The 24,994-nt window shown below is 44.7% G+C and overlaps 1 protein-coding gene across 2 annotated transcripts in view; it reads left to right on the forward strand.

The window, feature by feature from the left end:
* Positions 1-24,578, forward strand: part of slc12a5b (solute carrier family 12 member 5b) — a gene marked incomplete at both ends in the record, with an annotated part of 58,691 nt that extends 34,113 nt beyond the window's left edge. The window contains 23 exons of one of the 2 annotated variants that reach the window (XM_084446010.1): positions 423-569; positions 9,862-9,916; positions 10,287-10,417; positions 10,998-11,245; positions 11,428-11,639; positions 11,836-12,003; positions 17,303-17,401; positions 17,627-17,684; positions 17,854-18,028; positions 18,682-18,800; positions 18,925-19,023; positions 19,311-19,430; positions 19,876-19,980; positions 20,225-20,393; positions 20,812-21,007; positions 21,311-21,480; positions 21,998-22,129; positions 22,227-22,334; positions 22,780-22,905; positions 23,548-23,765; positions 23,992-24,006; positions 24,178-24,311; positions 24,487-24,578. In XM_084446010.1, coding sequence (XP_084302136.1) covers positions 423-569; positions 9,862-9,916; positions 10,287-10,417; positions 10,998-11,245; positions 11,428-11,639; positions 11,836-12,003; positions 17,303-17,401; positions 17,627-17,684; positions 17,854-18,028; positions 18,682-18,800; positions 18,925-19,023; positions 19,311-19,430; positions 19,876-19,980; positions 20,225-20,393; positions 20,812-21,007; positions 21,311-21,480; positions 21,998-22,129; positions 22,227-22,334; positions 22,780-22,905; positions 23,548-23,765; positions 23,992-24,006; positions 24,178-24,311; positions 24,487-24,578 — 3,096 coding nt within the window. The remainder of the gene's footprint in view (positions 1-422; positions 570-9,861; positions 9,917-10,286; positions 10,418-10,997; positions 11,246-11,427; positions 11,640-11,835; positions 12,004-17,302; positions 17,402-17,626; positions 17,685-17,853; positions 18,029-18,681; positions 18,801-18,924; positions 19,024-19,310; positions 19,431-19,875; positions 19,981-20,224; positions 20,394-20,811; positions 21,008-21,310; positions 21,481-21,997; positions 22,130-22,226; positions 22,335-22,779; positions 22,906-23,547; positions 23,766-23,991; positions 24,007-24,177; positions 24,312-24,486) is intronic. The other variant, XM_084446011.1, reaches the window with a different exon arrangement.
* Between the last annotated feature and the right edge of the window lie 416 nt (positions 24,579-24,994).

A 24,994-nucleotide genomic window follows, 5' to 3' on the forward strand; every position in this document is an offset into this window, starting at 1 on the left:
TCAGATACAAAAAAAACGTCCTTCGATCATTCAAGAGCCACAAACTTACCGCTGGACCGAAAATAATGAGGAAATGGAGAAGAAATGTTATCTCACACTGCTATTCAAATAGGTTAATGAGAGAGGCAGTGTTCCCATTCTGACAGAAGAAAGGGGTTGTCATCCTCCCTTCAGCTCATGTCTTTGTGCCTGGATAGAGGAGGGGGAGGAGGGGAGAGAAGGGGGAAGAGGAGGGGAGGCGGGGGACAGCTCCAGAGTTCTGATCATAATAAAATGGAACCCAGTCTCATAATCCACACCGCTAATTGGCGGAATGATTCTATTTGTTCAGTTGAGGGTGGAGGAATGACTCATTTGATACGTTACACACCGCAATGTGGGACAGCAGATGAGCCGCTGTGTCACTACGTTTTATTTCCCAGGCTCCTCAGCTCGGTACTCTGATTGGCGTGTACCTGCCCTGCATCCAGAACATCTTCGGCGTGATCCTCTTCCTGCGGATGACCTGGATGGTGGGCATCGGAGGGGTCCTCGGCTCCTTCATCATCGTCTTCATGTGCTGCTCCACGGTGAGTGGAGCCTCCGTCCGCGAAGGCCCGGGCAGCAGCCCCCTGGAGGGTTGAGCTCAACACACTCAACACACTCAACACACACATTGCTCTAATCAACACACTCAACACACACACTAATCAAGCTGCGTATCGTGTCAAGTTAGCACACGTTCACATTTACTGTGCCCGCGTCAATCAAAGCCATATGCTTTGGGGAAAAAGTCCCAATCTGACGTACTGTATCGTCTGCTTCAAATGCCATCTGAGTCACCAGCATCTGTGGTGACATCTAACACAGATCTAGTGTCACATTGGTGCATTCCTTTATTACATGAGATAGTGGGGAGGTATGAAAGCCAAGGCTTAATAAATACATGTTATTTCATAATTTATATGATTGTATTACGTTGCCTTCAACCAATGTGGCAAAGATACAGTATGTCCTCACATACATAAAAAGTCTAGTGTCAAGCCATGTTCAGACTCATCTACATGGATCTAGTCTTTCTCCTTCATCTGGGACTCACATCTGAAGATTTGTCCTAATCCATATATACTGTCGCACCACAAATCCAATAATATAAGGACTGTGTGTTCCAAAAATCCAGACTGGTGTTATAAATAGCCCCCCCCCCCAACAGGCTTCATCAAGACAGGACTTGTCACTTGCTGACTCCCTTACACAGCACCTCTCTCTCTCTCTCTCTCTCTCTCTCTCTCTCTCTCACTCTCTCGCATTTCTATTCTTTCATCATTCTTTCGCCCTCTATCTCGCAATCCTCAATAGCTGTTTATTTTGGTTCTTGTGTTTTAGTCATTTCTCTCTCTCTCTCTTTCTCCTCCATGTCTGTATCATGCTGATCAGTGCTAGAATGGGCTGTGTGCCAGTTGGCGCTGTGGAGAGCGAGGGCCGTGTTCAACCCTGATCAGGACATCCTCCGTTCCTCTTCCATATTAAATCTGTTTGCTGTCAAAGCTCTCCCCGTGGAGTAAAATCCCATTTAAATCCCATTTTGTCCTGAAGTGGCTGCAAAAGCACTGAAATATATTTACAACTCATCCTCTCACTTACAAAAACAACTCATATTTCACTTGGGCATACAATTCAAAACAACCCGTATCCAAAATGTGGATAGATTGGTAACACTTTATAAGTGCACACTCTAAGGCATTTATTCATCATTTATAAAGTGTTATTGATTCATTATCACACTTAAGTAAGAAATTTCTGGTCTCCCAGTTGGTCTCCCAACTCCGCTCATCGATGCACAGATGCGGCTTGGTATCCTGTGGGGAACAATCTGCAGACCATGTCATCCAGGACTGTCCGATAAACAGGTATCAGACACCCAATGGAATGCATGGTCTGACCGTTGTGGGTGACAAAGCGGTGACGTGGCTCCTGGAGGTGTGCCCGGATATATAGCCCGGGTGACCCCTCACCCAGGCTCAGGGTGATAAAAGGATAGCCCCTCGGCCCGAGCCTGGGTGAGGAGAAAAACATCGAAACCCACATGACAAATAACTCTCAGAAAGATACTTTACCAATGGCCTAGTACATTCTTTATAACTACTTGAATTCATCATGAGTTACAGTATTATAAAGTGTTTATAAAGCATTTATTAACCCACTTACTAACCATTTGTGTGTGTCTAATTCATTACATGAATAAATGCATGCATAACGTACTTATATATAATTTGTTAATCATTAACTTCCATGTTGTAAACAACCTGATGAACCATGAACAACTCCTGAAAAACTTGTTTGTAATTGATATATGTAATTTACAAATGGTAAATACATTGTTTATAAAGTATGAAAAAAACAGTGAATAAACACATTTTACATTAGCTTATTAACGAAGAATATAACCTTTATAACCTTTACTAATACTTAATAAATGCTTTATAGTGTGCACTTATTATAAAGTGTTACCAATAGATTTACTGAGAGGACATTCAGTAACAGGCTCAATTTGCCATAGCATTGAGGACACACTCCTCTCCCCCATGATCCTCAGATGCATTGAGGCGAAGTGTCCCCCTGCCTGTACCATCCAGATTCAGTGATAAATGACCGCTAGCACTCTGTGCTGCTATCAGCTCCATCAATGTCCATTAGCATGGCAGAGTCTAAACCTACCCTGAGGTCAAATACAGCCCACAGGCCCACACTGATCAACTAGCACAGCCCGGCGCCTCTGATCCAGAATCCAGCCCCCTGCTCTCTCCCCTGTCCTCTCCGTCCTCCACCTCTGTGGGGACGCGGTCTCACCTGCCGGCAGACACGAGAGTGGTGACCCGGGCTCCCCTGAGGGACCCCTCTTTAGTGCCACCATAGGAAAACATGTTTGTCCTGCAGTCGGTGGACTAATGGAGCAGCCTTAAGTACTGCCATAGCACCACAACTCCTTCTTTGTTTTGGGGCCCGTGTGGACGACCCTCAGATGTGTTAAAGAGAAATTATGTGTTAATTATGTGTTAAGTAGAAATGACAGCAGGGCTTTCATGCATGAGAGAACTGCCCGAGCTGCCGTGTTAAGAGAGGAGGTGTCACTTCAAAACCTAACACCAATGTGTTGTTTTCTGTGTCCCTTGTCATTGGGTACTGCAAAGTATCATTAGTAATTTAGATTATATCCATAATCATAGGGCCCAATTTTCTGGTGCAGAGCAATGAGCAAACCCCCTATAAAACAAAATACAGAGAATAGAGGGGGGAAACTGTATTTATTTAATTTATTTAACCTTTATTTAACCAGGTAAAGAAGCTTGAGATCAAAATAACTCTTTTTCGAGCAACACCTGACCAAAATGGCAGCATAAAAAACAACAACACGAACCTAAAACAAAGACAGACCAATATAGAACACAGTTGGCTAAAAGACAGAGAACACAGACAAAAGAAGGGAGACAGATACAGTAAAATAGAGCATGCAGTAGCCAAAGTGTGTGTGTGTGTGGGGGGGGGGGGGGGGGGGGGTGCTGTGGAAGGAAGGTCAAGTTAGATTAGCATCATACACATGCACCATTACTACAGGGTGTGCAATGACCAATAGACATTATGTAGTAAAGCATTTGCACACTCCCAAATCACTCATTAAAAAGTCTGTGAGTTTAGCTTTAAAATGATGCAGTGCTACAAGAGTCTGGATCTTCAGAGATGTTTGAAGTCCATTCCAGGTAGAGGGAGCAGGGAATATGAAAGCCCTCTTCCCAAACTCAGTGCGAGTTCTGGGGACTGAGGCAGTTAGGTAGTGCTTAGAATGCAAACTATAAGTTGAGGATGATATGGGGGTCAGATATGTACAGAGATATAAAGGTAACAGACCTCAGTGATTGCTTCACATGGGATGCGGATTACTTTAAATGATTGGGGGGGGGGCATTTATTCAGGTCTATTCTTTTTTTAGGGGTTGGCTCATTGTCCTGCTCTGCAAATTCAGGCCCATAGTTTCATACAGTCTTAACCCTATCTACAGCAGATCTCAAAGCTAAAGACTACACACTACTACCATATTTAATTTAATTTCAAACCTTTATTTATACTCGTAAAGCACTGAGGTTTCCCTCATTTACAGTGTTGACTAGTTCACACAAATACACAAATAACAACAGAACAAATACAATATATAATAATAATAATAATAATAATAACTAGAAAGTACATTTTGTGGAGAAAATGTGAGGTGGGCTAGCTGCTGCAGCTGTATGTAACAGCTACTGCTAGTACTACTACGGACCGGACAATCTCCATGCACCCACCGGCAAAGACCGTGCATCCCTAGCCCACTCAGGGGCTGAATTGTGGGGTCCGTGTCGTGGACAGTGGCGTGATGGTGAGACTCCGCCCCCTCAGGTCAGAGCTGGTCGGGGACAGTGTACCCCTCTCCGGGCCACCTACCCGCCCGCACCGGTGAAGACCATGTGTCTCTAGCCCACTCAGGGGCTGAGTTGTGGAGCCTGTGGCGTGGATAGTGGCGTGGTGGCGAGACTCTGCCCCCTCATGTCATAGCAGGTCGTGGACAGTGTACCCCTCTCCGGGCCACCCACCTGCTTTCACCAGTGAAGACCGTGTGTCTCTAGCCCACTCACGGGCTGAGTTGTGTGGTCCAAGGGTGTCTGTACCTTCAAGAAAGGCTGCACATGCACCCAAATTCAAATCCCAACTGACACTTTGAACATTCCATCAATTGTTTGCAAGGGGAAAGCATGACCAGCTTCAGACAGCTCCAGCTCAAAAGGTATAAATGTCAACGCTTAGAGGTTTACATCATAGGAATCCTGGGAACCATTTAGCTTAAAAACTGTAGGAGTGGTGACAGGTTAGAAAACAGGTTCAAACAGGTCAGAAATTAGCAACTCAAAAGCTAGAGTGGAGCACCATTAGTTTGAATGGTGAGCATGGTCTTCAAACAAATGGTCATAACGCAAAAACTATAAATTTCACAGCTTAGATATTGTATGAATCAGGATATTGATTGCTTTAAGCTCTCTCCTGTGAACTGTCACCATAGCAACCACAGCGCAGCAGCACAGCTCTACAGCACCAAAGCATAGAACACACAGAATTTACCGACTCACTTGCCATACGTTCCATTGGGGAGCGCAGTTGCCGAACAAATCGTCACACAGCGAAAACTATAAGTCACACAGCTTAGATACTGACATTGTACAATTGCACAATTGTGTGAACGTTTTGATGTATAATATGTGTATGAGCTGTTAAAACTGTAGGCATAGCGACAAGTTAGAAAAAGAGTAAAAATGCAAAATTAGCAGCTCAAAAGCTAGAGTGCAGCACCATACGTTTCAATGGGGAGCGCAGTTGCCAAACAAATCGTCACACCTCAGAAACTGTAAGTCACACAGCTTAGATACTTACATTGTACGAATCAGCACAGCTGCGTGAACATCTTAAAACTGTAGGAGTGCCAGCAGTTTACAAAATGTGTGAATATTTTCAAAGCAACTGCTGCCACCACTCTAAAAACATAATGATACTGAACATTCCACCAGCAGTTTCAATGGCACAAAAATTACTATTAAAAGTGAAATTACAAAAAAAAACACTATAAAATTATAAAAAATCTGAATGTATCCCTGAAACAGCTAAACATCATATGAACATTTTAAAGTTTGAATGAAGTTTCTAGAACAAAGTATGTTTAATAGTTAAGGTTAAACAAAATTGGGGAGAACTATAATAATAATAAAGAAATAAAGAAATAGTGGGAATATCACAAGTTGTAATAACAATTAAAAACAGGTACAGGTTGAAGTACAAATTTCAAGAGCCATGGATTTAAACTCTGTGACTGAAGGTACCTCAAGCTTTAGAGTTTGTTGTAAAGTATTCCAGGTAGACAGAGTCTAGGGGTTTCAGGGTAGTCACAGAAGCATGTATATAGATTGTGTCACTATAGTCTAATACTGATAAGAAGACAGCTTGAACAGTTCTCTTCCTGCTGAACATAGGAAAGCTAGAGCAGTTTCTGTACAGGAAGCCAATTTTCTGCCGCAGCTTAGAGGCTAGACTGTCTACATGAAACTTGAAAGAGAGTTTATCATACAGCCACAAACCAAGTTATTTGTACTCAGTGACTCTCTCAATACGTGAGCCATTAGCTGTTAATAAATGGAGCCTATCATAATCAGTAATCCTGGATCTAAAAAACAACATAAACTTTGTTAAAGATTTGCTAGGATTAAGGACTAGTTTCAAATTGGTGAGAGTTTCTTGAAGCACATTAAAAGAAAGCTACAGGTTCTCAATGGTTTCCTGAACAGTATTCGCAATACAATAGACAACTGTATCATCAGCATATAGATGAGCATGACAGACAGTTAGTACAGAGACAATATCATTAATAGCCTATAGATGGTGAAAAGGACAGGACCCAACACTGAGCCTTGGGGCACACCTTTAGCTAGACAAGAAATCAGATCGAATGTTATCCAATTTCACACACTGACACCTTGAAGACAGATAGTCCTGAAACCAATCACAAGCACCTCTATCCAAACCAATACTAGATAGTAATTTAAAAGCAGGTAGTGATCGACTTTATCAAACGCGTTTGAAAGATCTACAAAGAGGGCAGCACAATGTTTCCTGTTGTCTAATGCCAAGATTATTTTATTAGTAACAAGCAGAAATGGTCGTGATTAGCTTTGAATCCAGATTGGTGAGTACTTAAAACTGAATGACTTGAAAGAAAATATTTCAATTGGTTATTTACCAAGGTTTCCAGAACCTTGGCTAAGCATGGTAATCTGTAGATAGGACAATAGTTATCCATCTTATCCCTATCACCCCCTTTGTGCAACGGGACCACCTGGGACCATACCTGACACAATGGAGAGATTAAAAATGCATGACAATGGCTCACTAATGACTGGGGCTTTATTTAAAAAATGAATCTAGATCGTCCTCACCAGTAGAACACTTAGGGTCTATGGATTGCAAGATTCCTAGCGTTTCACTAGGTGTAAAAGGCTGAAAGGAGAAATGAGAGACACGTTCCAAAGGGGGAATGCAACCAGAATCAATATCCAAGGAAGCTACTGTAGCCCAGTATACAACCTATCGAATAAGTGCCCAGCCCCAGTGAAGTGCTTATTAAAAGCAACAGAAATATAATTTGGAACAGAGATTACACGATCATCCACATTAATAGACAAGGGCAGTGAACTAGAGGGTTTGGTTTTAGTTAAGTTCACACCACCCCAGAACTTTGCAGGGTTTGAATAGGAGTAAGAGACTAAATCCAAAAAGTCGTTTTTATGTATTAGCTTTGAGCTTTCCTAACAGCTGTTGTGCATTTATTTGTAAATTGTCTAAAAGAAAGCCAGTGTTAGCTATTCCTCCTGCGTCTGGCATAGGACCAGGCACGATTCCTCTCATTAAACAAGGTTGACAGATCACTAGAAAACCATGGTGCAATTCTATCTTTAATCCTAGTCTGTTTAGAAGGGGCGTGTTTATCTACAAAGTGATTGAATGTTTTTACAAAAGAGTCAAGGGCGACTTTCACATCATCAGACTCAGCTGAGAATAGACTATTACAGTCAATGTCATCCAAAAAGGCTTGAGCATTGAAGGATTTAAGATTTCTCCTCAAAACAATACGTGGCCGTGTTTTCATCAACTTTGTAGTTCTAACGCAAGCCGTAGGACACTGGTCACTTATACCCAAATCAAAAACACCACAAGCAGAAATTCTGTCACATCTGTTAAAGAAGATTAAATCAATAAGAATAGATTTACCATAATTTTTAGGATTCGGCCTAGTAGTCTCAGTGACCAACTGAGAAAGGCCCAGATTACCACTCACTTCCTTCAGATAACCAGAAGCAACACTCCGCCAGTCCAGATTAAAATCACCCATCACTATCATCTCCGAATTTGAATACAAAGAGAATATATCAGAGATTCTGTCAATAGCACTGACCTCAGCCTTGGGAGGCCTGTAGACACTAATCACAAACAATGAGCTACTAGGCCCCAGTTCAACCGTCAATACAAGCAGTTAGAAACACTTTGGAATAGTAATGGCATTTATGACAGAGGAAAGGCAATATTTTACATAAATAGCAACCCCACCAACCCTGCCCACTCTATCGATTCTATATAAATTAAATTGCTGCAGAGCTACAGAGGAGTCACTATCAGATTTTTTTTGCCGGGATTCAGACAATACCAGGACATCAGGGTCAGCCTGAGAGACTACTGTACAATTTTCAGATGATCTAATTTATGTTGCTGAAGGAGACTTCTTATGTTTAGATAAATCAGCCCAAGCCCTCTCCTTTCCTTAAAGGCAGTTGGATTGTTTAGACAATAACCTCATTTGATGGATATGACTGATCCATGTCCTCTCTGCCTGGGGATGTTCGACGTGCATCATCTCAGTCGACGGTCCACAGCACCCTCACAGCATGCTCAGATAGATAGCAGTAAAACAATTAGGTCCTTATCTCTGGTCCACAGAGAGCACGGCCACTTCATTAGGACCTGATTACAGAGTCACTTAGCACCGTCTTGAGCCCTGGCAGCTCTGAACTTAACACTGAACAGATTGCACATTTTACACACCGGTGCACACACAACGGTTGTTTTATACACTCACACACAACCGCGTGTCACAGGAAACACACACACACTGTGGTTATTGATCAGCCTCGATTCTCTCTCTCTCGTTTTGTTGTTCTCTCATCCTCTTTCGCTCTTTTTTCTTTATCTGTGATTTTCTTTCTCTTCCATGTCACTCCCTATACACGTACAGTACAGTAGCCTTTGCTATCTCAGTTCGACCACCCTTTTTAAGATCTCTTCTCTTCCCCTCCTGCTCCCTCCCTCTCTCTCTCTCTTTCTGTCCAACAGTATTCAGTATCCATGTCAGTCCAACCACCTCTTTCCCTCTCCTGACTCCAGTGTCTCTATATCTTTCTCTGGCTCACTTCTATTCTCTTCAGATAATTGTCTTCTTGTTCATCATCCTCACCTTCTTTTCCCTCTGCCTTTCTCCTCATCCCTCCCCCTGACACCCCCAGATTTTCTCTCTCCACTGTCTCCTTGATTAACTTTTTCTCTCTTTCACCGGCATCTGCCTCTCTCTCTCTCTCTCTCTCTCTCTCTCTCACTCTCTCTCTCTCATTCTCTAGATATTCCTCTTCTTCCTCCATTTCTCCACACCTACCTACAGTATACTGTACTTAATTCCTTCCAATCTCTCTCTCTCTCTCTCTCTCTCTCTCTCATTCTCTAGATATTCCTCTCCCACTGTTTCAATCTATCCAGTTCTCACACCCATCTATACTTACCTTCCCTCCATTATCTCTCTCTCTTTCTCTCTTTCTCTCCTCCATTAGCAGGGTTCGAGGCCGGTGGAATTCCCTACCTGCATCACTGAGCTTTAGCAGAAACAGTCGGCCTGCCGGCCCGGCATCCATTATTAATGCTTTATTTAGCCTGTAGCCCGGGCCCTGTGTGACTCAGGGACACAGCTGAAAGGACAACCATAGGGTCGGCCAACCATAACAAGCCACTCATTGCTGCTCCCACACACAGATATAATGATAACAGTCAATCTACCGTAATGTCAAGAGACAGATGTGCCATTTCACCTCACCTGGCTCTGGTTCTGTTTGATGACATCTTGATTACACCACTGAGGTATAATTCATTTTGAAGGTCGCCAATATTCTGAATAGTTCAGTGTGATGTTGTACTGTACGGCTGGAATCCTGGTGGCTGACATGGCTCGAACCGGCTCAAATATAAAAGTGTTTTCTCTCCTTTCAGACCATGCTGACAGCCATCTCCATGAGCGCCATTGCAACAAATGGAGTTGTACCAGGTACTGTGTGTGTGTGTGTGTGTGTGTGTGTGTGTGTGTGTGTGTGTGTGTGTGTGTGTGTGTGTCTTGCTCTTTCCAGCCCATTACATTTTTGTGCCATCTGATGAGGTGGACATTGTTCAGCTCTGTGGCAGGACTAGCAGGGCTTGTCCCCCTAATCAAAGCCATACACTCTCATCCCTGATCGTAATAATTCTGGACAGATACATTTTCACAAATCAATATACAGGGAGGTGTATCAGCAACACCGTGCCAATGGTTCTGTGTGTGTGTGTGTGTTTGTGTGTGTGTGTGTGTGTGTGTGTGCGTGCGTGTGTGTGTGTGTGTGTGTGTGTGCGTGCGTGCGTGTGTGTGTGTGTGTGTGTGTCAGCTGGAGGCTCGTACTACATGATCTCCCGTTCCCTTGGGCCTGAGTTTGGAGGAGCTGTTGGAATCTGCTTCTACCTGGGAACGACCTTTGCGGGTGCTATGTATATTCTGGGCTCCATAGAGCTACTGTTGGTAAGGAACCCTCTTTCATTCATTACTTTGCATGCATTTTTATACTCCAGATCCTTGTCCTCCACTTTACCTTTGAGCAGGGCAACATGCAACATTTATGAATGCGGAGAAGCTCTGTCCATGTTGGTACCCAGTGTTGTAGGAGAGAATTGTAACTGTAAATTGTAGAAGATGATGCAGTTAAAATGTTCCAACAGTATTTACATAGCACAGATTTAACCAGTTCTAAATAAAGCATCTCATGTCAATACGTGTCTGAGTATTATTTATTCTGACATTTGTGAGAAGAAAATGCATCATTATTCGATAGATCCTTTGATACAGTGGCCCATCTGTCGCAGCTGTCAGGTTCATCATTGCCAAATATAACTAGTTCATTATTCATTGTGTTCCTGATATTGCTTTGATGTTTGAGATATCTCACTTGTCTTCATGCTCACTTTCTCCCGCCCTCACTCCTTTCCTCCTTCCCTAACTACTCTGTTTCACTCTTGGTCCTGCTACCCTCATCCTCCTTTCTCCCCGCTTGTCTCTCCAACCTTCCTCTTTTCTTCCGTCCTCGTCCCTTTTCCTCCTCTAGATCTACATCGTCCCCCAGGCGGCCATCTTTAAACTGGAGGGCCTGGAGGGGCCCGAGGCTGAGGCAGCTCTGCTCAACAACATGCGCGTGTACGGGACCATCGTGCTCAGTCTCATGGCCCTGGTCGTGTTTGTGGGGGTCAAGTACGTCAACAAGCTGGCCCTGGTTTTCCTGGCCTGTGTCATCCTGTCTATCCTGGCTGTGTACGCTGGGGTCATCAAGACCGCCATCGAACCCCCGGACTTCCCGTGAGTTCACGTTGCCTCGCCTAGCTGGCTGTTAAGGTTTGGAATAAGGAAAGATACGATTATTATAAATATGTGATTTCTTCAACAGCTCTATCGTAGTTCACATATCAATATTACCAAGTTCTATATGCACCCCAACTCAAGAGCCAATGATGCTACAGTATGTCTACCGTCCCTTACAGGATCTGTGTGCTGGGGAATCGAACCCTGATCTCGAAGGGCTTTGACGTGTGTGCCAAAGTCATAGAAAGGGATAATGGCACTGTTACCACCAAGCTGTGGCGCCTGTTCTGTGACTCTGAGTTCCTCAACGCCACCTGTGACGAATACTTTGTCAACAACAACGTGACATCGATCCAGGGCATCCCAGGGGTCACCAGTGGAATTCTGGCGGGTAAGACTCACACAGTCAGTTCATGAGGTGCAAAATAGTACAATTTCATGTTTATACCATTTTCAACTTAAAAGAGAATTCTATAACAATAACTGACTCAATCCTGTTTCCTGATTCACTCTGCTATTCACTCTCCACCCCTTCCCCTCTCTGACCCCTCCCTCTTTCTGACTCCTCCCTCTTTTCTGTAATACAGATAACCTGTTTGGCTATTACCTGGAAAAGGGTGTGGTCTTAGAGAAGCTAGGGGTGCCGTCCATGGCGGACCCTGACGCTCCCCTCACCAACTCCAACCGCTACGTCCTGGCTGACATCACCAGCTTCTTCACCCTGCTGGTGGGGATCTACTTCCCCTCTGTGACAGGTCAGTCCCAGTAGAGCAGACCCTCATTGATATATCTCTTCGCCTGTGTCCATTCTACCCATACCATATAGAAATACTTCATATACCATATAGAAATACTTCATATACCATATAGAAATACTTCATATACCATATAGAAATACTGTACTTCATATACCATATAGAAATACTTCATATACCATATACAAATACTTTATATAGATACCTACCTACCTACTACCATATACAAATACTTTATATAGATACCTACCTATCTATCTACCTATTACAATAGACAGATACTTTATATAGATACCTACCTACCTACTACCATATACAAATACTTTATATAGATACCTACCTATCTATCTACCTATTACCATAGACAGATACTTTATATAGATACCTACCTACCTACTGTACTTACCCATACCATATACAGATACTTTAAATCAGTGGTTCTTAACCTTGTTGGAGGTACTGAACCCCACCAGTTTCATATGCGCATTCACCGAACCCTTCTTAATTGGAAAAATAAAATATGATTTTTTCAAATTCAAAACATAGGTATATATTTTACTGGTGCACAAAATGAACCGTGCATCAACATCACTGTGTTCAAAGAACAAAACCATCAAAACATGATTTTCACACAAAAACAAAAACATAATAATGAATATTTACTGCAAATCAGTGTGACTTCTGCTGTTGCCAATGATGGCCAAGCGGGGCGTGTCATCACGAATCATATGAGTCGGGTGTGTGTCTTGACCTCCGCCGAACCCCTGAGACTGACTCACCGAACCCCTGGGGTTCGATCGAACCCAGGTTAAGAACCACTGCTTTAAATAGATACCTACCTACCTACCATTCTGGGGCGGCTGTAGATCAGGAGGTAGAGCGGGTCGTCCAATGATCATGGGTCGGCGGTTCAAATCCCAGGCTAGCACCTTGCATGGCAGCTTCCGCCATTGGTTTGTGAATGTGTGTCTGAATGGGTGAATGAGAGTAAAGTGCTTTGGATAAAAGCGCTATATAAGTGCAGTTCATTTACCATACAGATACTTTATATAGATACCTAACTACCTACCTACCTACCCATACCATATACAGATACTTTAAATAGATACCTGCCTACTTACCTATATCTACCAAGCTAGCTACCTACCTACTGTACCTACCTACCCATCCACCTACCTACCTACCTGCCTACCTACCTACCTACTTACCTACTTACCTACTTACCTACTTACCTACCCAGTCACCCACCTACTGTACCTACCCACCCACCTACCTACCTACCTACCCACCCATCTAACTACCTACCGACCCACCCACCCACCCACCTACCTACCCACCGACCCACCTACCTACCCACCCACCAACCCACCCAACTACCCACCTACCTACCTACCTATCTACCTACCTACCTACCCACCCACCCTCCTACCTACCCACCCACGAACCCACCCAACTACCCACCCACTTACCTACCTACCTACCTACCTATACTAGGCCGGGAGCCAGGACCAGCCCTAAGGATGTTTTCTGTTTGGATGTTTTTTTCCACTGTTATTTCTTAGCCTATTCTATAGGCCATCACAAGTTGTTAACGAGCACTCCCAACTCGGCCCCGTTTGGTCAAAAAAAAACTTTGGGGACATGTTGCTGGTAAAATTATGTAAATGGTAATATGTATTACACTGGCATAAATAGTCACACAAGTATGATATTTGGCTGAGAGTCTCCTGATACATAGGGGACAGCAGGAAAATAAGATTCTGGGGCTTGCTGCAACTCTATTTTAAGATTGAAATAGCACTTACCCCCCCCAGGGCTAGTGACTGAAAATTCAATTTTCTTTGATCCGGAGTATAGAGAAGACTTTGGGCCACAGAAAGTGTAATCTTTGAGATAGAAAGGTCATCTTGGGCTCAAATTGACACTTATGAACTTCTACTAGGGAAGTGTTCTATACAGTAAGCCAGGCATAGATACTCACCATAAGGTGCTGAAAAATAATAATTCTCATGACAATTTGTCAGGCAGACTGTACTTTTTTTCTGTCTTTTTGAGGATGTTGTGGGTGATATCTTAAAATAGAGTTGCAATCCTCTTATTTTTTGCTTTCCCCTGTGTCAGGTTACTCTTTGCCAAATTTCATAATTGTATGACTATTTATGCCACTGTAGAATCTTAATATTTGCATTTACAGTGTTTTTGGGCCCCCTGAGACCAAACAGGAAGGACTTTAGAGTGCTTGTTATCACCTTGTGATGGCCCAAGATACAGGCTAACAAGAAGTAATGGTGGAAAAAAAGGTCACAGAAAACATCCCGAGGGCTGGTCCTGGCTCCTGGCCTGTTCCATAAACAGATACTATAGACACCTATCTACCTACCTACTGTATACCATATACTACATATGCTTTAAATGTGTGTGTGTGTGTGTGTGTGTGTGTGTGTGTGTGTGTGTGTGTGTGTGTGTGTGTATATATATATATATATATATATAGAGAGAGAGAGAGAGAGAGAGAGAGAGAGAGAGAGAGAGAGGCTATATATACACAGTTAGGTCCAGATGTATTTGTACATTGACACGTTTCATCATTTGGCCCTATACACCACCACAATGGATTTGAAATGAAACAAGATGTCCTGTAAATGCAGACTTACAGCCTTAATTTGAGAGTATTTCCATCCAACGGTGAAGCGGTGTAGGAATTACAAACAATTGTATATATTGTCCCCCCCTTTTAAGGGACCAAAGGTATTTGGACAGTTGGCTGCTCACCTGTTCCATGGCAAAGTGTGTGTTATTCCCTCATTATTTCATTTACAAGGAGCAGATAAAAGGTCTAGAGTTAATTTCAAGTATGGTACTTGCATTTGGAATCTGTTGCTGACAACTCTCAATAGGAAAGCCAAAGAGCTGTCACTATCATTGAAGCAAGCCATCATTAGGCTGTAAATAAAAACAACCCCATCAGAGAGACAGCAAAAACATTATGTGGCCAAATCTACTGTTTGGTACATCTTAAAAAAGGAAGAACGCACTGGTGAGCTCAGCAACACCAAAAGACCTGGAAAACCATGGAAAACAACTGTGTTGGATCACAGAAGAATTATTTCCCTGGTGAAGAAGGACCCCTTTACAACAGTTGGCCAGATCAAGAACACTCCACAGGAGGTACAGTAGGCATATCTGTGTCAAAGTCAACAATCAAGAGAAGATTTCATCAGAGTAAATACAGAGGGTTCACCGCAAGATGTACTGTGAGCCTCAAAAACAGGAAGACCAGATTAGAGTTTGCCAAAACACATCTAAAAAGCCTGTACAGTTCTGGAAAAACATCCTATGGGAAGATGAGATAAAGATCAACTTGTACCAGAATGATGAGAAGAGAAGAGTATGGAGAAGGGAAGGAACTGCTCATGATCCAAAGCACCACCTCATCAGTGAAGCATGATGGTGGTAGTGTTATGGCGTGGGCATGTATGGCTGCCAATGGAACTGGTTCCCTTGTATCTATTGATGATGTGAATGCTGACAAAAGCAGCAGGATGAATTCTGAAGTGTTTCAGGCAATATTATCTGTTCATATTCAGCCAAATGCTTCAGAATTCATTGGATGGTGCTTCACAGTGCAGATACACAATGACCTGAAGCATACTGCGAAAGCAACCAAAGAGTTTTTAAAGCGAAAGAAGTGGAATGTTCTGCAATGGCTCAAAGTCAATCACCTGACCTGACTGGCAGAGCATCACCAGGGACGAAACCTGGCGTCTTGTGGTCTATGGTTTCCAGACTTCAGGCTGTCATTGACTGCAAAGGATTTTATAACCAAATATTAAAAATTACAAATTGCTTTATGATTATGTCCAATTACTTTTGTTCCCTTAAAAAGAGGGGTGCCACATATAAAAGGTGTAATTCCTACACCGCTCACTTGATTTGGATGGAAATATCCTCAAATTAAAGCTGAAAGTCTGCGCTTAAAGCACATATTGAATGTTTCATTTCAAATCCATTGTGGTGGTGTACAGAGCCAAAATGATGAAAAGCGTGTCAATGTCCAAATATTTATGGACCTAACTGTATATATACTTGACTGGCGCACACAGAGCCCTGACCTCAACCCCATCGAACACGTTTGCGATGAACTAGAGCGGAGATTGCGAGCTAGGCCCTCTCGTCCAACATCAGTGTCTGACCTCACAAACACTCTTCTGGATGAATGGGCAAAAATTCCCATAGTCACACTACAAATCTTGTAAAAAGCCTTCCCAGAAGAGTGGAAGCTGTTATATCTGCAACCAACTCCATATTAATGCCTATGAATTTAGAATGGGATGTTATAAAAAATCCTTTAGGTGTAATGTGGTGTGCTGTGTAGGTGTCCCTATGCTTTTGTCCATATAGAGTGTGTGTATATATGTATATACATCTACCTACAGTTCCTACCTACCTACCTACCTACCTACCTACCTACCTACCTACCTACCTACCTACCTACCTACCTACCTACCTACAGTACCTACATATACTATATACAGATATTGTGTATAGATACTGTACCTAAGACTCACCTATACCATACAGATATAGACATCTACAGTATGCAGTTGACTGTATTGTACTGTAAGTGTTTTGTGGAGACCAGTGCGAATTGCTTTGGATGTACATTACAGTATATCCAATTGAAAATGTTTGTCTGATACGTTTGCACTCTGCAGTGACACGGAGGAAGGGGAGTGTCTCACCCTAGTGAGGAAGGATCCAAATATTTTCTCAAACTGATGACACAAGTGAAGTTGAGTGAGGCATAAGGAGAGGAAGTGGACATTTTGCCAAAAACACGTCAGCAGAAAATGTGGGGGAATACATGAGTCACATACCCACTATCAACCCACTGGCATAGCTGCTGAATAGTATCCATCTGTTTTGTAAGGCATTGCGCCATGTCATTATAGCAGTGCTGGTCTACCTTTAGCACAGTGGATGATCAAACCCTCTAGCAGGCATTTTGAATCATGTGGTATTTTGTGAAGCATGTTGTTGTTCACCAAAATTCTCTAGTTAAATTTGGAGACAGATGTTCTTGTTTAACCTGATACTGCAAAGTAACAGCTGTGTTGAGGGTGGAGTAATTAAAGCAAAGCGAAGCATTCTTAGTCAGATGTTGGGGTCTGTTCATCTTTCTCTATGTTATTGATCCTGGGGGGAGGCTGTAAATGTGTATAGATGTAAAATAAAATAAAAATGTACACATTAGGCTATAAACTATCTTCTGCTATCCCCCTGTGTGTTTACCTCACAGGTATCATGGCTGGATCCAACCGTTCTGGGGACCTCCGTGATGCCCAGAAGTCCATCCCCATCGGCACCATAGCTGCCATCACCACCACCTCCATTGTGTGTATCCTTGCCTATGGTCAGGAAGACCAGAAGAGCTGTCCATGGTTCTGAAACGGCTGATCTCTGAAAAGATTGAATAGAGCACATGTAACCTAATCACTCTTTTTCAAAAGCTTTCGTCTTGTAAAGTAGTTTTTGAGTCTTAAAGCTCCAGTGACTGTTTTCATTTTGTCATAATTTTGACCAAAGGTTATAGTTTTTTGTTTTCTTTAACTGTTCGTCCCAGACATGTCATCTGTAGTGCTCTTTGGAGCCTGTATTGAAGGAGTGGTCCTGAGGGACAAGTAAGTCATGTTTATATTACACACGACAAGTACATACACTGCCTCAGTTACTTCTGAGTTTTGAGCTACGTTTTAAAGACTTCTCTATTTACAAAATTAACAGTAGACATGGCTACATGCTGTCATAAAATGAGTATAATTTGCTAATCTGTCCACATCTTCCCCTCAGGTTTGGTGAAGGGGTCAACGGTAATCTGGTGATCGGTACCCTGGCATGGCCTTCCCCATGGGTCATTGTGTTTGGCTCCTTCTTCTCCACTTGTGGGGCGGGGCTTCAGAGTTTGACCGGAGCGCCACGTCTCCTACAGGCCATCTCTCGTGATGGCATCATTCCTTTCCTCAGGGTGAGTACACACACACACACACACACACACACACACACACACCACACATGAGCCAGACACACACATGCCCATGCATGTACAGTACACACACACTCACACGCAAAATATGAGTTCTCACGCTTACTCAACTCAAATAAGTTGATAGTGTTCAGGAGAAAGCAGTGATTACTTATGCACGGCCAGGCTGTGGACCAGCCTCAGGTTGACTGGCTGTGACGGGAGCTGTCTCTCGCCCACTGATTAAATGAGGACCAGCGGGCCAGCCGGAGCAGCAGACCTGTCTGCCCAGTGTGAGACAACAGTGATTAATGACCCTGTATGGGGGACCAATGTGACCTGAATGAGGGGAGGGACGCAGGGAGAAGGACTGAAAACTCCTGCAATCAACTTTTATTCCAGAGCTTTAGAAAGTAACCGGAGGGAGTGGTGTGTGTGACCGCTTGTTTGTGCTTTTGTGAACTTTGTGTGTGTGCGCGTGTGTGTGTGTGTTTGTGTGTGTGTGTGTGTGTGTGTGTGTGTTTGTGTGTGTGTGTGTGTGTGTGTGTGTGTGTGTGTGCGTGTGTGTGTGTGTGTTCGTGTGCGTGCGAGCGTGCATGCGGGCGTGCGTGCATTTGTCTTTATTACACACTGTGTGTGTCTGTTGTGTGTTTCAGGTGTTTGGCCATGGCAAGGCAAATGGGGAGCCCACCTGGGCCCTGCTCCTCACAGCCAGTATCTGTGAGATCGGCATCATCATTGCCTCCCTGGACGCTGTGGCTCCTATCCTCTCCATGTAAGGCCAGCAGATGGCTGCACCTGTCACTTCCCTCCCTGAGGGCTTTCTCAGGACACTGTACGCCTGCAAGACTACTGATGCTGGACGTCTTTCTCATCTTCATCCAACTCTCTCTCTGTAGGTTCTTCTTGATGTGCTACATGTTTGTCAACCTGGCTTGTGCCCTGCAGACTCTGCTGAGAACTCCCAACTGGAGACCTCGCTTCAAGTTCTACCACTGGTGAGTGGGCATGTGTGCATTCCGACATCCATGCTATCAGATTTTGGGATAGCTGTGAACTAGCCTAATAGCCGCCAAGAGAGAGTGTGAGATGAGGCAGGTGAGGTAACTGTTATTTATCTGTCTGCGGTTATATTTACAGTATACACAGCCGGCGTCAGCGCAATAGCTGCGGACTAAATATATACGATTTCCTGTTCGTCGAATCAGTGGTCATAATTATGATTCTCTCCCTCTGGTGTGAACGGAGCAACAGACTGAGAATGTGACTTCCTTCCCCCCTGTAGGGCGCTCTCCTTCCTGGGCATGAGCTTGTGTCTGTCGCTCATGTTCATCTGTTCCTGGTACTATGCCATCGTTGCCATGGTGATCGCCACCTGCATCTACAAATACATCGAGTTCTGCGGGTGAGTGAGCGATCTCCCGGTCCTCTGAGAATAACCTTGGGATGAGGAAATGAGGAAAACAAAGAGTATATTACTGAATCAGACTGTGGTGGGGGGGGGGGGCTTGGCTGGGTCAACAGAGAGACAGTCCTTCTCAGTTTTCTATCGTTTATCTTAATTCTGTTGGCAGCGGGTCAAGTTGTACTAATTTAGTGGTATAGATCAATTTCATTGCTTTAAGAGAAACACAGACTGGCTTCCCTTATCAGCGCACGCACACACACACACACACACACACACACACACACACACACACACACACACACACACACACACACACACACAGACTTAACACAGATTTACCAGCATGTTTAATTCTCCCAACTGAACATCAAGCGTTAGTTATTGCAGCGTGTGGTGATTGAAAGTCTCCTGCTCGTCGGCCTGACTGGTCTCTGTGTGGCAGGGCGGAGAAGGAGTGGGGTGATGGAATACGTGGCATCTCCCTCAGCGCTGCTCGCTTCGCCCTCATGAGGCTGGAGGAGGGACCGCCTCACACCAAGAACTGGAGGTTTGTCGGCCAGATACCAGCCTTATACCCTTGCTTTATCAATTTTGCGTACTTTCTGTACTTCTCCAGTATGCTCCCGCTATCTTTTTCAAGGGGGGGGGGGGGGGGGGGGGGGGGGTTTAAATCAACGAAATAAAGCATAAAAATCAATGGTGGTGAGTTCAGGTCCTGTGCAGTGCTGTGCAGGTTCTTCCTGTCCTGTAGTCAGCTTCAGTAGCAGAGTCGGTGTTCCTTCCTGTTCCAGACCTCAGATCCTGGTTATGGTGAGCGTGGACGCAGAGCAGAACGTGGAGCAGCCCCGCCTCCTGTCCCTGACCAATCAGCTAAAGGCAGGGAAGGGTCTGACCATCGTTGGTACGTCAGTGGAGGGCACCTTCCTCAACAACAGCGCAGAGGCCCAGAGGGCAGACCAGGTCAGTGTTAAGAGGGAAAGAAACAGACAGACAGACAGACAGACGGACAGACAGACGGACGGACGGACGGACGGACGGAGCGGCATGTAGCTCAGGAGGGGGTGGGGATCGCAAGGTCCCCGGTTCGATCCCAGCTTCCGGACTGTGCCGAAATGTCCTTGAGTGAGACACTGAACCCCAAAATCGCTCATGTGCGGCCAATGGCGCAGTACCTAGTACTGTCACCTCACGGCAAGAAGGTCTCTGGACCTTTCTGTGCGGAGTTTGCATGTCCTCCCCGTGTTCGCAAGGGTTTCCCCCAATATTGCCTACTGCAGCACCCTCATCCCAATACACTGACCACCGGCTTTCTCCCAACCATCTTCCCCAGTCTCTGACCAGACGATGACCACCTGCTTTCTCCCGCTGTCTCCCCCAGGCCCTGAGGAAGCTAATGGAGACAGAGAAGGTGAAGGGTTTCTCCCAGGTGGTCATCTCATCCAACCTGAGGGACGGCACATCCCACCTGATCCAGGTGGGGGGTCTGGGGGGCCTGAAGCACAACACTGTTCTGGTCAGCTGGCCGCGCACCTGGAAACAGGCCGAGGACAATCAACGCTTCAGGAACTTTGTTGGTGAGTCGGTGAGGTGGTCAGAGGTGATCTCAACTGTGAAATGCTTAGGTTCTGTGTATTGTTTGTTCATATTCCTAGTACTAATTCAATTGGAGATGAAAGACTCACACACACACACACACACACACACACAGACACACCCACACACTCACACACACAGGGATTTCAAATGATACTCTGGCTACCAGGGCATAGTGAAACACCATGACTGCACAGCGTTCAAAGAGCTTCGCTCAAACTCGAGCAAAGGTTCGAGATCGTTATTAATCGACGATCTCCTCCGTGCGTTCCCGCTCTGAGCAGAGGTGGTGAGGGAGACCACTGCGGCCAGCCTGGCCCTGATCGTCCCCAAGAACATCGCGGCCTACCCGTCCAACGGCGAGCGCTTCACCGAGGGACACATCGACGTGTGGTGGATCGTCCATGACGGGGGCATGCTGATGCTCCTCCCCTTCCTCCTGCGTCAGCACAAGGTGGGAACTGACCTCTGCAACGATGTTATGTTATGTTATTTTTATTTATAATGCGCCCCCCAACCAACTGTTACATCAGCCCGGGGCGCAGCCCGGGTACAGAAACAAACAAACAAGAACAGAGGACTGCAGAGACACAAAATAATCTAGAATCTACCGTTAAGACACACGACAAGGACATGAATTAGAAATCATCAGCGGCAAAGAGGTGAGTTTTAAGCTGTGCTCTAAAAGAGTCCAGGGTGGTGGCGGACTTGATGTTCAGAGGAAGCTTGTTCCATAGCCCAGGTGCCATCACTGAAAATGCAAATGAATCACAAACACACAGACGCATGCACACACATTTTGGGAAATAGATTAAGGCACAGTACTATTTTAATGACAATATGACACATGAAAGGAAAATCAAAATGTTTCAATTCTGGTCAAATAAGTGGAGGATGTGGAGAGCGATGGCAACTGTACATTTCAGCGTTTATAAATGAAGCGTTTGTCATGGACTTCCTTGTCTTGACAGGTGTGGAGGAAGTGCAAGATGCGCATCTTTACCGTGGCCCAAATGGACGACAACAGCATTCAGATGAAGAAAGACCTGATCACCTTCCTGTACCACCTGCGTATCGATGCCGAGGTGGAGGTGGTGGAGATGGTGGGCGGCTCTCATACCCGTCTATTGAAAAGACACGTCTCAAAAGCAACACGGATTTAACAACGGTTTATATTCTCCTATGTCCTCCCTTCCCTAGCATGACAGCGACATCTCGGCCTACACCTATGAGAAGACCTTAGTGATGGAGCAACGCTCGCAAATCCTCAAGCAGATGCACCTGACTAAGAATGAGATGGAAAGAGAGGTCAGACCAGACACCGTACAGTTCGGTTCAAGCCATGTCCTTACAGAAGCAATGTCCTTACAGTATGGTACACACAACTGTGTCGTTGCGTGAATGTATGATTTCATATGACTGTACATGGAACACTGATTGTAGCAAACCTACAAACCCTGTTTTCACTCAGTCATTATCACTCAATTTCAGGATGCCACCAACTAGGCAAGGTGGCAAGGAAATCATTTATAATTACTGAGCCAAGTTGAAAACTCCTTGCCTGCAATTGCCCAATGTGATCACTCTTAATAGTCAGAATAAAGAGTCTAAAAATACATAGAGCTGCCACAAGAGGCCTTTGCTCACATCTCTTTTTTTCCTTGAAGTGCTGTCAATTGCTGGATCACAAACATCCAAGTCGTTGTAGTTTAACCCCCCCCCCCCCCCCCCCTCGTATCGTTGACGATTCTAGATCCAGAGCATCACCGATTCGTCCCGTGGGTCTATCCGCCGTAAGAACCCGTCCACCCTGCGTTCTCAGCACAGCACCGGCGAGGAGCCCGCTGGGGTCAGCGTGGCCGAGAAGCCCGAGGAGGAGGTACTAAAACAACGACATGCGCCCAGTCAGTGGTCCGCCGCTCTGAAAAGAAGCCCGTACTCATCTTTCTTATCTTTCCATAAATAAACTGCTTACTAGCTATTCCATCCGTCTGTTCGTTCTCAGGCTCGGCATTCTTCCCTCTCTCTTATCTGTGTTCATGTTTTGTTGGCCCGTGTGGTTCAATTCTTTGTTTTCTGTGGAATGAGCCCATGCTTTGGCTGTGACAGTATCCTCTAGCTGCTGCAGTATTATTTGGAGACATACAGTGTCACTCCACAACAGATCGTTTGGTGTTTCACCCGTACTAACAAGTATCTCTTTCTTTTTTTTCTTTTTTTCTCTTTTTCTCTTTCTTTCTTTCTTTCTTTCTTTCTTTCTTTTTTTCTTTTTTCTTTAATTCTTTATATCTTCTTTCTTTTCTTTATATCTTCTTTCTTTTCTTTAATTCTTCATTGCTTTCTTTATTTTCTTTCTTTCTTTCTTTCTTTCTTTCTTTAATTCTTTCTATCTTCTTTCTTTTTTTTCTTTCTTTAATTCTTTCTTGCTTGCTTTTTTCTTTCTTTCTTTCTTTCTTTCTTTCTTTCTTTCTTTCTTTCACACTCTCTCTCTCGTGGCGTTGTGCGGTCCCTCCCTTCTTAGACTGTCCCTGTCTCCCGCCCCGAACAGGTTCAGCTGATCCACAATAAGAACGCCACCCCGACCGCTACCAGCCCCACCTCCCCCACCGGGCCCCCAGGGGGCGCTGGCACCCCGGGAGAGGAGATGCAGAGGAGCTGGACGGAAGAGAACGCCGACAAGGGGAAGAACCAGGCGGCGGCCCAGCCAGAGGGCATCAAAGACATCTTCAACATGAAGCCGTGAGTGCGCTGTCCCTTCCTGTTTCACTCATCACATCACTCATCAGTCCCCAGGCTGCGCAGACGTCAGTCTGACATGACTAGACAATTAGAACATCTTGTTGAAGTTCGTGTGCACGCCAGCTTTTTTTTTTATTCATGTAATATCAGAGCGGGCTATAAACAAGTAAAGCCAGACGTTCAATGTAAAGAGTCACTTTGTCCCTTTCTTCCAACTATGCTGCAGGGAATGGGAAAGCCTGTAAGTATTAAACATCATGACTTCTGCATTGTGCTGTAACAACGCCAACAAAGAGATGGCATACATTGAATGAGTATTGTTCAGGCATTCTGTGGAAAGGTTTAATAAAGGCGCCGAGCTTCCTGGCACTGCCTCTCCTGCCCCACGTCATAACTAGCGCTGTCTCACCAGGAACCAGTCCAATGTGAGGCGCATGCACACAGCGCTGAGACTCAACGAGGTTATCATGAAGAAGTCCAAGGAGGCCAAGCTGGTCCTGCTCAACATGCCCGGACCTCCCAAGAACCGCATGGGCGAAGAAAACTGTATCCTACCTCTAATTCTAGCATGTCTTCCGCATGACGTATTTGATAACTGCTCAAGTAGAAACATTTGTATTATCATATTTCTGTATGAAAGAGACAGAGCAATGCATGTAGATTTGGCAGGCAACGTCAATCAAACCCATATCTACATATTCCTTTATTAACTCTCTCTCAGATATGGAGTTCCTCGAGGTCCTGACCGAGGGTCTCAATCGGGTCCTCCTGGTTCGCGGGGGTGGACGTGAGGTCATCACCATCTACTCCTGAAGGGCCAGCCTCAAACACACACCAACCCGTTCCCTCACCCAGCATCTGCATAGATCGTCCCCACACAAACCCACCTGCCCACCCTCTCCTGGAAGATTATTCACACCACATCCACCATCACATATCATATCATATCACTATGTATCATGGTCATCCCCACTACACCACCCCTTAAGCACCAGCTATGTCCAGACCATTGGTGTTCACACACCCCAACCAGCATCATATACAGGCGTATCTGCTCTTGCCACAGTCTAGAGTAGAGATTCGTGCCATCATACCGTCTGTGTTCTTCACTTGTCAGCTGATAGATCACTGACCAATAGCAGAAGAGTTGGTTAATTTTACACCAGGCATCTGAGAAAGTATGATAGTTCCCACTGAGGAATGGACACATCCCAAAGACCAACTAACCC

The sequence above is a fragment of the Borostomias antarcticus genome, assembly GCF_949987555.1.
Source record: "Borostomias antarcticus genome assembly, chromosome: 11".
Classification (NCBI taxonomy): Eukaryota; Metazoa; Chordata; class Actinopteri; order Stomiiformes; family Stomiidae; genus Borostomias; species Borostomias antarcticus.